General features: G+C 37.5%; 1 protein-coding gene across 23 annotated transcripts in view; it reads right to left on the reverse strand.

Moving 5' to 3' along the window:
* TFDP2 (transcription factor Dp-2) overlaps positions 1-14909 on the reverse strand; it is a 176120-nt gene that overhangs the window by 12795 nt on the left and 148416 nt on the right. For 21 of the 23 annotated variants that reach the window (XR_014022999.1, XM_081301697.1, XM_081301696.1 and 18 more), the window contains 4 exons: positions 13867-14029; positions 8589-8735; positions 4672-4740; positions 193-344 (listed from right to left, as the gene is read on the reverse strand). Coding sequence is in view for 22 of the 23 variants with exons in the window: in XM_081301697.1 (XP_081157823.1) it covers positions 193-344; positions 4672-4740; positions 8589-8735; positions 13867-14029 (531 nt within the window). In the remaining variant the exon portion in view is untranslated. The remainder of the gene's footprint in view (positions 1-192; positions 345-4671; positions 4741-8588; positions 8736-13866; positions 14030-14909) is intronic. The other 2 variants (XM_081301683.1, XM_081301701.1) reach the window with 1 other exon arrangement.

The following is a 14909-nucleotide window of genomic DNA, read 5'->3' on the forward strand; positions in this document are numbered from 1 at the left end:
AGGCACCACACCACACATGTCACAGGCAGACAGTGCCTGCCACAGGATGGTGGAGGTGAGTAAGACGCACCCACATGAGAGGTGCTCACCCTCCCAGGCAGCTCCCGTGGAAGGCTGCAGGGAACAGAGCACATGATGGGAGAATGTTCTTAGAAGGCCAGCCCTGAACTTGCCCCCAGTTCCCCCACTCACTTGTCACTGGAGATGCTGCAATCTATGACTGTTTTTCTGCTCGTATTGATGATTATAAATGGCAGCTGAATTGTGGAGTTCAGAGCTGGAGGGCCCTGGTTTTGCTGTTCATTTTGCCGATTTCTCTGTACCAGGTTTTTGAAAGCAATTTGCTACAATGTTCAAGAAAAAGAAGATGGTCATTTAATGTGGAAGAGTTGGGATTTAAACAAATTAAGATAATACATTTAAAATTAGTTTAAAGAGGCAGTCCTCCTAAACTAATGAATAAGAAAGTCAAACATTTTAAAAAATTAGAATGATTTAACCCAATAAATACATCTCAAGGGAAAAAATATCTGTACTTATAGAATGACTAACATCCTTCTTATGTAAATAATGGGGCCCCGGATTTTCATCAATCACAGAAATAGAGAGAGCAGGTGTGGGAGAGAGCCCAGTGGTACCTGCAGCTCTTCTTGGGGTGACACAGCAAGAGTGACATCAGATGAGCTTTTGTTTTCCATTTACTTGACAGCTTCCTAGGATTTTGCAGTTAATAACACTTTTGATCTTTTCTCCCCATCATTGCACCCAAGGGCACTTTACCAATGCACTACATTCCTACCCCTTTTCACATTTTATTTTGAGACAGGGTCCCACTAAGTTGCTTAGGGCCTTGCTAAATCGCTAAGGCTGGCCTTGAACTTGCAATCCTCCTGCCTCAGCCTCCTGAGGTGCTGGGATTTATAGCTATGTGCCAGTGTGCCCAGGTCAAATACACCTTTTAGACTGCCTAGTCTAGGGATGTGTTTTAAAGTCACTGAACCCTTTCTTCAGATGACATCTGCTGGGACCCTCACTACATAAAACAGATGGAAGCAACACTGCTCTGGATGGCTGTAGAGGGGCTGGGGCCCCAAGCCCCGCCAATTTGCCCTCACTTACTGCCATCATGGTTTCTAGGGCAAGATGGAGCCTGACCATACGCTCAGGGCACATCTGGAATCCAGCTTGAGCCTCCCCACACCTGACACTTTCCTGAGGAGGGAACTGAAGCTTAGTACTGATTATAAAATATATGGATAACTAATGTCATTTTTTAAATTTTTATTTTTTAGTTGTATGGACACAATATCTTAGTCTTTTATACTGAATTTTGCTGCTGTTGTTAGGTGCCCAATTATTCTAGCCCTAATTGTGTCCCAAAATCCACTATCAATATCAATTACTATAAAAAAACTATCACTACTATTATGAAGCATTACTTAAGTTAGCTTTTGTTCACATAGAACTAAATTTAGTTTATATTTATTGCTAAATTCATTTAATATCGAGGGGAAAAATATTCCAAAACTATACAACTGAGAAAAAAAATGAAATGCTTGAACACTTCTGTGGAGTGCTTCTCTTTCCTTCTACTAGAACAAACTCTTAGAAATTGTTACTATACTTTGCCTAACTTTGTGGACCCTGTGCAAGAGGATGCCTCATGATACAGGGGACATAACCAGTAGTGAGGAAGAACCTTATATCTTTATGACTCACTTATCAATACTATATTTAATAGCAAAGACTTTTCAGGTGAAGAGAGCAGCAAAAACATATTGCTATTTGGTTTTTCTTTTGTTTTGTAGTATTGGGGAATCCAACCTAGGACCTTGTGCATGCTAGGCAAGCGCTCTACCACTGAGCTACACACCCAGTCCAGTACCATTAGATTCACAGTAAAAAAAGAAAAATCACAACCCTTTAATTATGGACTGAGTTCCTTATTTGTTGCGCTTTGAATGATTTTTTTTTCAGCCTTTTGTTCTTTCCAGACTCATTAACATCTATTCCAAAGGCCACACAGCTGTCAGCATGTTCTGTTCTGGAAAAGGTTTAGGGGCTGGAAGGAACAATTATACATACCCATGAAAATAGGGTATGTAGGTTGATGACAAGGAAATTTATTCACACTATTCCTTTCTCATATTACCAAGATAGGAGGTAGTGGCATGTAAGTAATATTACCTGTGTCGTGACATCAGAGGCTTGTGACATTTACTTATTTTTAAAATGTTCAGTGGTATATACCTGTAATCCCATCTTTTGGGGAGGCCAAAGCAGGAGGATTGCAAGTTCCAGGCCAATCTGGCAAACTTATTGAGAGCTTGTCTCAAAATAAATAATAAAAAGGGCTGAGGATGAGTTCAGTGGTAGAGTGTCCTTGGATCCAATCCTTAGTACAGCAAAAAAAAAAAAAAAAAAAAAAAAAAAAAAAAAAAAACCAACTAGGGGATGAGGCTGCAGCTCAGTGGTAGAGCACTTGTTTGGTTCCTAGCACCACATAAAAAATAGACAAATAAAAATAAAGATATTGTGTCTATCTACAACTAAAAAAAATATTAAAAACAAACCCAACTAAAACAAAAACCAATGTTCTTGTTCCTTCTATAAAGCTGAACAGAAAAAAAAAATTATCATTTTTCAGGCTGGGCATGTAGAGATGGGAAGCTCCCATCTGTTGAGGACAACCTTGCCCAGCACCATATTTTCCGATACAAAAACAGATCACTACAGGCATGCTGATAGAGAGGCTGCTATGTGGGCTGGTTGGAAATACTGCAGACACTGTGAAGGGACAGGGACAACACAGAGTCAGCCAGGGAAAATGACAGCAAGGAGCTGAGAAGCAGTTCCCTGCAGAATTCCTCAGGGAGACTCAGGAATCACCTGTCAGCTTTCAACTTTTTCTCAAAGCTGCAGAATACTTTCCTCCAGCAAAATCTTATTTGGAATCTCAATATGAAAAATACCTAAGATCCCTGCTCTTGTGGCAGCTCCACAGGCAGGTGCCATGGGCTTAGTATGAAAGCAAGACAAAGAGAAAGAAGAGAGAGAGAGAGAGAGAGAGAGAAATAGCTTGATCAGGATGAATCGTCATCTCTGGGTTTCCACTGCGCAAGGTCTGTGCTTCATCTGAAAGGCCACTCGACCCTTCCCTGTGTCCTTTCCTCCTTTCTCCTCAAAGATCATGGACAGACCCCTGAAGGGCAACTGTCTGCTCTTGCTCTCTGACTTGTACATGAATGTACAAAACCAAAAACTCCAAGCAAATATAAGTATCTGGAAAGGGAAAAACAGAAACCATCTGGAATCCGTAAGAACATAGCATATTCTGGTCATTGGAAAAATTGAGTATTGAAAAAAAAAACGGGCTTTAATATTTGGGAACTTATTGCTATCTTTATTTCTCAAAGGTGGATTAAATAAAAAATTAAATCAAAAAAGTGAATTGGTGGTAATGTTTTTCATATAAAGACATCTCCCTGCGAAAGGCAAAAGCATAAGGCTCTCTGGTTCACCGTACAAAGTTGATCCTATTACATTGAAACTGGCCCAAATGTACTTCCTGCCTGAAGTAAATTTTTACACCAACTGTAACTACTAAAAAAGAAAAGAATAATAAAATATACCCTACAATTTAGTCTCACATGATTTCATACAAGGGTTCTATAATACTTCTTAAAATAATCTAAATTCTAGGAAATTATAAAAAAAAGGATGACTAGAGAGATCTTTATTAAACTGTAAAATTTCTTTTTTTATTTTTTTGCTTTTGCATACTGGGGATCAAACGTAAGATTTATTTTCTGAAACAGAAATGCATTTTAAGTGTTGGTATTTCTGTAAATCTTTTCATATTACAATCATTTCAAACCATTCTGTCATTCACTGATAATGGGTATTATTGGTGGATTTGATTAACTTAAAATACTTAAAATTTAATTAGCTTTACTACTGATATTCTGAGTTAGAGAGAAAATAAACACAAGACCCCTTCCCTGAGAGTTTATGTCCAGGGTAAGGATGAGACCCAAAGTGAACTGCTCCATAATGAACCACACCCAGGCCTGAGAAGCTCCAAGTGTGAGGGGTAGAGAATGGGTGACCCAGATGGGTCCCCTGTATGGCTCAGAGCCTTTACTGGCAATGAGCCAGGATGGAGAGTCCATGCTGGTGTGCTCCTATCACACTGCCAAAAGCACCACAATTACAAAATATCCACTATTTATTTATTTAGTGGTACTGAGCATTGAACCCAGAAGCATGGAGACTCATTTGGTATCCGGGATTGAACTTGGGGGCATTCAACCACTGAGCCACATCCCCAGCCCTTTTTTATATTTTATTTAGAGACAGGGTCTCACTGAGTTGCTTAGGGCCTTGCAAAGTTGCTAAGCCTGGCTTTGAGCTTGTGATGCTCCTGCCTCAGCCTCCCTAGCCACTGGGATTATAGGTGTATGCCACTGCACCTGGCTTTTTTTTTTTAATTTTATTTTGAGATAGGGTCTCACCAAGTTCTCAGACTGGCCTGGACCTTGAGATCCTCCCACCTCAGCCTTCTCCGTAGTTGGGTGTGCACCACTGAACCTGTCCACAAGGACTGTGAGAGCAAGTACGAGGAGGAAGAGAAGACGGGCAGGGAAGCTCTAGACACCCCAGCCTCCTTACCTGCAGGAGAAGTTCTTGTAGCTGGGCCCTCTTCTGCTTTATTCGTTCTATTCGCCTCTGCTTCTCTATCTTTAAAATATAAGTTATAAAACAATATGAAAATACATAAAACATAAAGCACCACTTTCTTTTCATGTTCCTATTCTGATACGTTAAGAATTTTCTTAAAGAAACAACCCATTTTAACTGCAAAGGCAAATCACACCTTTTTTTTGGAGGGCGGGGTGCGGGGAGGACCTCGGGGTATGAAAGCAGGTTGCAATAGTAGAACTGTGGCAACAGTTGTCAAAACTGAAATCCATCCCTTTAATGAATATGTCACGGATCTCACAGTGACATTTCAGTACATTTTGGACACATGTATAACAGTGGTCCTGCAAGGTTATAATGGAGCTGAGGAATTCCTACCACCTACTAGCACACTGCACAACTCATGTATTATGGTGATGCTGGTGTAAACAAACCCATTTTGCTGCCAGTTGCATAAAAATTAGCACATATAATTATGTATAGTATAAAATGCTTGATAATGATCATAAGTGACTTACTGGTTTATGTTACTGGTTTACTGTACTATGTTTTTTTGTTATTTTCAAGTGCACTCCATCTACTCATTAAAAAAAATTCACTATAAAATAGTTACTGGCAGCAGCCACATATACCTTGCGCTTACCCTGTCTCTTGATTACATCATAAGGTCACAGCAAATGACCTATGCATTAGGTTTTCTTAAGGACACTTTACGGTGTTCATACAACAATGAAATCAACCAACCATGCATATTTTTAGAATGTATCCCTGTGGTCATGCATGACTGTACTTGCTGTGCAGTATTTGTTGCTTTTATTACTCAAGTTCTAATCAAAGTAATAGCACCACTTAGCTTTTACATGTCCTAGCATTCAATTAAGCGTTTATACACATTATCTTAATTCATCTTCATACACATCTTATGAGGTAAGTATTGTTGTTGTCCATTTTGCATGCAGGGAAATGCAGAAGTAGAAAGGTTAAGTACTGCCAAGGTCACACAACTAATAAGTGGCAAGAACCAAGATTTCAACCTAGGCAATGAAGTCCCAGAGACTCCATTATTTATTACTTTGTCAAATCACCCCCAAGAAGGAGAGAGATCTCATTTAATCAGTTTAGCTGACTTTCCAGAGCAAAGCTGCTAACACAGAGATCCCAATATATAAATGTATATTGTATATTAAATATACACTTCCTACTTGTAGTTTGAAACATACTTGTCTGACAAATTTCCCAGCTTCAAACAAGTACTATTTTTCTCAATTTTACAACTACTTAGATAACAGATATCAGGGTATGAATTTCCTTGCACATGAGTTCCTCACTATCTTCTTAGGCAAAAGTCCATTGGGGCTTGTGTGTTGAGCTCTGACATTAGATCCAATAGACCAAACCAAAATGGAGTTACAGATTCTGAAGGTCCACGCCACCAAGCCAAAACTTGTGTGTTTGACCTTCTAAGAAATTAAGACAGATAACAACTGGGATCCCCAAACAAGCCAGTGTTAGCCAGCATGATATGGGAGCCTTTGTGCTCTAATCTTTACAAGGAAATTAACTATGAAATGGAAATTTAGTTTTTGATCTTCATTTCTGCTTTTTTTTAGCATTTTTTTCTGTCTTTAAAAAGCCAACATCCTTTGCTCAGCAAATCAGAGAACTCATTCTATACTGAATGAGGTGCCTATTCTAAAACCCCACATAAAAGTCAACAAAGATCTTTCAACTAAAGTTATACTTTCATCTTTTCACATATCAAAAACACTTCTTCTTGTCTATTCCAAAGAATGGCTTCCTGTCTGCTCCCCATTGACTTTGGTCTACACCAGACAGAAGCTCCTGCCACTGAGGTCCCCTAAGCACAACCGCACTCTAGCCTATGTAAGATCCACAGAGATATCCTTGTGGCCTTGTACATCAGAAAAGAGGCTGCTCGAGCCTCCCCAGCAACTGAGGCAACCTCCCACCTGCTCACCGTGCCCCACCTCCAGCCAGGTCAGACCCCCACTAGCTCACTCAAACCACGTCAATCTCCCTTCTCTGTCCCATTTCCTTCTTTGTTAATTCAACTTCCAACCCACTAGTAGAGTGATCCTTTAAAACACATCTTATCAAGCCTCCTCTTTTTTTTTTTTTATTGTGCCCATCTTATTTTATTTATTTATTTATTTTTCGGTGGACACAACATCTTTTGTTTGTATGTGGTGCTGAGGATCGAACCCGGCCGCACGCATGGCAGGCGAGCGCGCTACGGCTTGAGCCACATTCCCAGCCCATCAAGCCTCCTCTTTATCAATGGCTTCCATGGGTTACAGGCAGCGTTTTTTCCAAGCCTGAGCCCTGGCTTCACCCTGTTATGAGTGTGTTTTCTATTTTTCTCAGCCCATGCAGGGCTTCTGCAAGGTCTTCCTTGCCCTTACCCACTTGGTGAATTCAAATTCCTTCGATGTGACTGAGCTCAGGGATTATTTCTTTGGTAAAGTCCTTCCTTAACGCTCTTTCCAGAGAATCTACACACATCTCCTTCATATGAGTAATTATCTCTGTCTCTTGTCTCTGATGCTGGTGATTGAACCCAGGAACCTTGTGTATACTAGGCAAGTGCTCTGAAACTGAGCTACATCCCCAGCCTTCTTTATTTTATTTTGAGATGGCATCTCTCTAAGTTGCCCAGGCTGGCCTGGAACTTGTAATCCTCCTGCCTCAGCTTCTCGAGTAACTAGGATTATGCACTCAGCATTCTTTTTCTTTTTGGGAGGGGCACGGGTACCAGAGATTTTACTCAGGGGCACTCAATCACTGAGCCACATCCCCAGCCCTATTTTGTATTTTATTTAGAGACAGGGTCTCACTGAGTTTAGTGCTTTGCTTTTGCTGATGCTGGCTTTGAACTCTCAATCCTCTTGCCTCAGCCTCCCAAGCCACTGGGATTACAGGTGTGTGCCACTGCACCCAGTCTGATTTTATTTTTCTTTCATTTGTGATATTAGGGAATTGAACCAAGGCCTTGTATAGACTCAGCAAACACTCTACTAAACTGAGCCACATCTCCATCCCTGAATAACATTAGGGAGTACCCTGTGATGAATGTGTGGTTTCCCCCACCATCCATAAGTATAATAATACAAAATAAATTTTTTATTTTCTAGGGGGCAGGGGGCACAAGGTACTAAGAAAAAAACAGAGCATCAACCTTTATTATTCTCCAAAAACCACTGTTAACCTCAGTTTATTCCATTTGTGGCCCCATAGCAAAACCAGGTCAAACAAATTTAGAAACAGTGTCAGGGAACATATTCATTTGGGAAAGACTTTCTATAACGCTTAAAGTTAACATTCTAAAACATTCATGAAAGCTGAACATTCCACCCAATTCTGATAAAGACACAAATGAAATGCCATTCTGATGTTACTGATTCCAGTCAAAGGTAAAAGTTTAACTTTCATAGCTATATTTAGATTATTGTGTAATCAACACAGGAAATAAACAGCTTGATCGTATTTCGGATCCATACAGCATTACTCTGCATCAAAACATTTAGTCAAATAAAATAACATTTCTACCATATGATTCACCTAAAATTTATTAGAGTGCTGAGAATTAAATTCGAATGAAATTAAGATTTTCTCTAGGAAATAGCAAAAATTAAATCTAGTCATTTAAATCTTATGACTCTCAGTTTCATCATTTATACAAAATAGAGACTAAACCTCTAAAGCTCTCCCTAATTCTAAAATTCTACGTAGAGTTTTAAAAGAAATAATAGCATATATGAGCTAACAGTTGGGAATATCTTAACATTATGTGATTATATTTTTAAATTAAAATGCCACTGATGTAATAGAGTGCAAACCACTACCCATAAATAGTTTTTCTCACTTACCTCCAGGTTTTGACATTCCTGAGCAGAATTGGTAGGCAGGCCAATCCACTTGATCTCTTTCTTTTCCTTTGAAATTATGTTCATTGCCATTAACACATTTAAAGCATCATAAACTCTTCGCCTAATGTTCTTCTGATCATAAGCCTGCTGAAAAATATTTTTATTGAGCAATAAATTTTAAAGGTAAAGGTATAATCATGTGATGTCAATATCTTTGAAGTGCTGAATTCATTCTATGCCTAGTGAAAATATCCTTCAAAATTAAATAAAAAAAGATACTTTGAAACTATAAAACACAAAATAATTTTATAAATAAATATTATGTTACCATCAGATCAACATTTAAAAATACTAAAAGGATTTCTTCAGGTAGAAGAAATATCATTCAAGGGAATTGGAAATGTAGGAGAGAATTAAGAAAAACCTGAAAGTAAATACATGAATAAATTTCAACTAATATTCACTATATTAAAAAAAAATCCCAGAGTCCAAAATATACACAAAACTAATACACATGAAGATAATAATGGCTATATCAGAAGAGAGTAGTGGAGGCAAAGCACTCTAAGGCCTTGATTTTAGACTAAAAAAATGAAGGATATGTGTCTATAATTCCAGCTACTTGAGAGGCTGAAGCAGAAGGACTGCAAGTTCATGGCCAACTTCAGCAACTTAGTAAGAACCTGCCTCAAAATAAAAAAATGAAAAATGGCTGGGATATAGCTCAGTAGTAGAGTGCTTACCTAGCATGCAAAGGCCCTGGGTTTAATCAGCAACAACAACAACAACAACAACAACAACAAGCATGTTTTCATTTCTAGATAAAGTTGGAGCAGTAATGATTACTAAGTTGTTTTCAGTCTACAATGAGAACAGGAACTTGCACCGCAATATAATTATAGTCACCATAAAACACACTTAGTTTGCCTGAGCTTTCTTTCTTTTTTTTTTTTTTTGTAGCAAGACTTTCTCAATGAAGAAATTGTGTTGTCTTACATTATAGAGCAAGAGGGCGGTAGCTTCTAAGAACAAACTCCAGCCAATTAAATGCCATGATAATACAGGATGGGGGAATAACACTGAAATCATCTAAATTTAAAATAATCTAAAGTAAAGGGAAACTTAGGTTACAGAACTGAATGTAAATATGAGAAATCCTGACATTATAGAAACAACATAACAAAAAATAACAGGTGGAGGCAGTGAGGTAGGTTTCCTGGTTTCTTCTCTTTGATACTGGAAAGGATATGGGCACTGTTCAAAGTAGATAATGATGTAACAATAGAACTTTCAGCACAGTATATTTATTTGAAGTTTTAAAACAACTATAAAAATATTATTTCTTTAACAATTAGTACTGATATATCTAATCTAAGTCTTGTGGTGGAAGAGAAAGATGGCTATAAGTACAGCATATTAATTTATTACACTTTCCATAATCAACAGCTACTGTTTTGGTTTGTGTTTTGTGTGTGTGTGTGTGTGGGGTCTTTCCCACATCCCCAATGCTTTCTTAAAAAATATTTTTTGTAGTTGTACATGGACAACATACCTTTATTTTACTTGGTTATTTGTATGTGGTGCTAAGGATCGAACCTAGTGCCTCACACTTTCTAGGCAAGCGCTCTGCCACTGAGTTACAGTCCTAGTCCCCATTCCCAATCCTTTTTGAGGTTGGGTTTGAACTTGACAACCTCCTGCCTTGACCTCCCATGTCACTGGATTACAGGTGTGCACCATAGTGCCCAGCAACAGGTACTATAACAGATGATAAGAAATAAAATATTAAGTATGTTACTTAAAGTTGTAAAGATAACCAACTAAAGAATTGCAGAGTATAAATCTTCCAAATCATCAGAAAAGTAACACTTAGTAAACAGAGAAAAACCCAACCTTTGTTTATATCCTGGGGTGCTGGGAGTGGATTATAAAATGTATATGTAAGATGCTGAAAAAGGCTAAGAGGAAATACTTCTCTGCAGTGACATCTGAGTGAAGATCAGAAGGAAGAGAAAGAGAAGCCAGATGGATGCTCACAAAGACAAAGGGAACAGCAAGTATGGAGACCTGACCAGGGACGTCTTCTGGCATACTCATGCAGCATATGGCTGGAGTGTACTATATGTGTGGCCAGAGGTAGTAACTGGGGAAGTGCAAAGAAGACTTTGAGATCAATGAGGTAATGGAGGCCAGACATAGTGGGGCTTGTAGATCTGAGAACTTTGGCTTTCACTTCAGATCAAAAGGCGAAGCACTGTTTCAAGTGCACAGAGAACATTAAAAGAAACAAAACCCACCATAAAATGGCTTATAAAGAAATCTCAATGCAATCCAAAAAACAGAAAAGGTTCAACTCATATTCTTCTTGTAAAAGTAAATACCTATAACAACAAACAAAAATCCCTATCCCCTGAAATTATAAAAACTCCAATGTTCTTAGTCAAAAGGACATTAAAACCAGAGTTAGAGAATATATAAAGAATAACATATCAGCTGGGTGTAGGGGTACACGCCTGTAATCTCAGCAGCTCGGGAGGCTGAGGCAGGAGGATTTCAAGTTCAAAACCAGCCACAGAAATTTATCAAGGCCCTAAGCAAGTTAGCAAGACCCTGTCTCAAAAAATAAAAAGGGCTAGTGATGTGGTTCAGTGGTTAAGCACCCTTGGGTTGAATCCCCGGTACAAAAAAAAAAAAAAAAGAAAATCAGAATCAAAGGAATAGAGCCAAAAACTGCTAACGGGGAAAAGTCATAGCCATAAAGACTTTCATTACTAGGGCTAGGGATGTGGCTCAAGCGGTAGCACGCTCGCCTGGCATGCATGCGGCCCGGGTTCGATCCTCAGCATCACATACAAACAAAGATGTTGTGTCCGCCAAGAACTAAAAAAAACAAATATTAAAAAAATTCTCTCTCTCTCTCACTCTCTGTTAAAAAAAAAAAAGACTTTCATTTCTAAACAAAAATAATTAAACTATATAAAGTATACATCATAGTCTACAAGGGTAAAAGGCAACAAAAGGGGCCAGGGATGTGGCTCAGTAGTGGAGTGCTTGCCTAACACACATACCCTAGGCTCAATCCCTGGCACTACAAAAACAAAAAACAAAACAAAAACCTAGAAACACAAATCAGAAGGTTGGTGTAAACAAAACCAAGAAAAGGTTCTTTGGGAAAAATAATTCTAGTAATTTTGAGAATGTGGATGAGATGGAAGATCTTCAGAAAATACCAAACTGAACCTATTGGAGATAGAAATTCTAGAATGAGTAATTACCAAAGAAGAAATGGAGAAAGTTAATTTTAGGGAACTGAAATTGACATTCAATGTTATTAAACCTGTAATGAAGTACACAAAAAAAGAATACCTCTAAATTCATTTTATTTTATTTTATTTTTTAAAAGAGAGAGAGAGAGAGGACTGGGGATGTGGCTCAAGCGGTAGCACGCTCGCCTGGCATGCGTGCGGCCCGGGTTCGATCCTCAGCACCACATACAAACAAAGATGTTGTGTCCCCCAAAAACTAAAAAATAAATATTAAAATTCTCTCTCTCTCTCTTTTAAAGAGAGAGAGAGAATTTTTTTTTTAATATTTATTTTCCATTTCTTGGCAGACACAACATCTAAATTCATTTTATAAAGCCAGCATACTACTACCAAGCCAGACTGCAAAGATGGTTAACAAACAAAAACAAACCTCACTTATGCATATTAATGTAAAAATTCTAAAATTCTCAGGAAACTATAACTTGATTAAATTCAATGTCCATTTCTGATATTTTCTTAAGAAAAGAGAGCAAGCCAGGTGTGGTGGTGCACACCTATAATATCAACTACTTACAGGAAGCTGAGGCAGGAGGATTGCAAGTTCAAGGCTAGCCTTAGCAACTGAGTAAAGATTTGTCTCAAAATTGAATTTAAAAAGAGTTGAAGGGGCTGGGGAGATAGCTCAGTGATAAAGCACTTGCCTAGCATTCATGAAGATCTGGGCTCAATCCCCATCACTACATAAAAAAATAAACAATTTTTTTTAAAAAAAAAGGTGGCGGGGAGGTAGGGTTGGAGATCAGTTCATGGTAGAGCACTTGACTAGAACGTGTAAACTCTGGGTTTAATACCCAGAACCACAAAAGACAAAAAGAGAAGCAAGAAGAAATGTTTATTTTTTAAAAAAATTAAATAGTAGTCTATAGTTCCTATTATCTCAAAATATTTATCCTCTTTGAGGGCTGAAATACTATACATATTGCATTAGAGTTTAGAATTACAGATCTGTAGCTCAGTAGTAGAGCACATGCCTAACATGCACAAGGTCCTAAGTTCACTCGCCAACACACAAACAATAAAGAATTAAACATCTATGACTAGAGTTAGCATTATTATTTAATATTTGTGTAGAGTACATATAATATAATTACATTTAGTAAAATGTAAACTTTTTATCTTTAGTGATAAAAAGCAGATCAATACTTGCTTAGGGAGGGAGGCAGAGGAAGGAACGGGCTCTGAAGGGCTCAAAGAACCTTTTGGAAGTCACGGGGAGGTTGTGCATCTTGACTGTGGTAGTGGTTTCACAGGTGCACATAACTACCAAAACTCAAAGAATTCTATACCTTGACTGTATGTAACTATCTACCAAAAAGTAAGAAAAAAATAATCTAATTGTATACTATGTACATTTCCCTCTGTAACTTTATTTTGCCTGAAAAAAGTGAGAATGATTTCTACAGCTTAAAGAACAGTCTCTAACATGCATTAATAAAGAATGCAGCATGCAAAGCATTATCACTTCTGTGTTTTAAACAAAAAGGAAATAAATTTTATCACATGTATTCATAAAAGAATTTCTAGAAAGATATTCAAGCAGGTGTAAGTGAATATTAACTAAGAATGATATTACCTATGAATGTGGACTGTGGGAGAAGGGAGTAATTTCTATTATACACTCTTATAGAACTGGAATGTTAATAAGCATGTCCATGTATGATTTTTCCAATAAAAAGTGACATTTTTTTATTGACTTAGACACTGATGAAACAGTAAAGTTCAGAAATGTATATGAAGTCACTGAAGAGGAGATCATGTTTAAAAAAAGCATGTTCCATTAGTAACCCCCCAATTTTTATTTTAAACTCCTCCAATCTATAATATGAAAAAAACCTCCTAGCTTATTGAGGATGCTTTAGCTTATATGATTCCTCAAATTTATCACACAGACAACCCCAAGAAGTAAACTGTAGTAGCATTGTTACTCCATATCAAGTTAATGATCAACCTACCGAATCAGCTGCCAAGTGGTTGTTGGAATTGGTGAACTCTGAAACCAGCTCATCAGCTACTTCATTATATGATGTTGTACCTTTTCGCTGAACTTTCTCACATACTTTCATAGAAAAATGTCTCAAGCCTTTTCCATTTTTATCTCCTTTTTTGCTTCGTTTACTAGAAGAGAAAAAAATTATGAAAACAAAATTTATATTCCATCATACTTACCAATGACTTCCTTCACAAAACTCTGTAAGATAACGCAAGAGGATAGCAATTTAGTATTTGCTTCAAGTTATAAAAATTTAAATAGATAATAGGAAATGTTTAAAAATTAATTTCTGCCTTAAAAGCCTAATAAAGTATATAGTGCTTTTGTATATATATCATTCATTTACTCAACGAATATTTATTAATGAATTACTACTACGTGCCAGATACTGTTATAGACACTGGAAATAAGTGAAAAATGACAAAAACCCTGGCCTTTTTAGAGCTGATAGAACCATTAATACTTATTTTTAATTATGGATATTAGTTTTTCTGAAATTAAAAGCATCACTGTTCTTGGGTTTATTTATCTATTCAACTTTTTTGTGTGTATGTGGTGCTGGGATTGGCCCCAGGGCCTACGCATGCTACCTATATGCTCTACAATGAAACTATATCCCCAGCCCCTATTCAACTTTTAACTGAAAGTCACTGGAATTGAATCTAAGTCTTTAATTAAATTTGGTCAATGCCAAAGCCTAAACTTTGATAACTTAATTTTTAACATTTGGAGGAGGTTCAATTTAGTTCTACTGAGTATCATCAACTCTATGCCAAAAAACAGAAATACAAAACTAAAGCAAGATCTACTTCCTCATTCTGAGTCGGGGGATGATGGAGAGACAGACACATACACTGACAGATAATTTCAATTTTATAAAAAGTAAGTGCCAAGTCAGTTATTCACAATATACTCTGGGAACACTGTAGGAAGAGCAACATCTAATATGATCCCTAAGAGGGTGACTTGCTGGAGAAGAGTCACAAATAATGAGGAGTCATCACA

The sequence above is a fragment of the Spermophilus citellus genome, assembly GCF_964194105.1.
Source record: "Spermophilus citellus genome assembly, chromosome: 7".
In the NCBI taxonomy this organism is placed as follows: domain Eukaryota; kingdom Metazoa; phylum Chordata; class Mammalia; order Rodentia; family Sciuridae; genus Spermophilus; species Spermophilus citellus.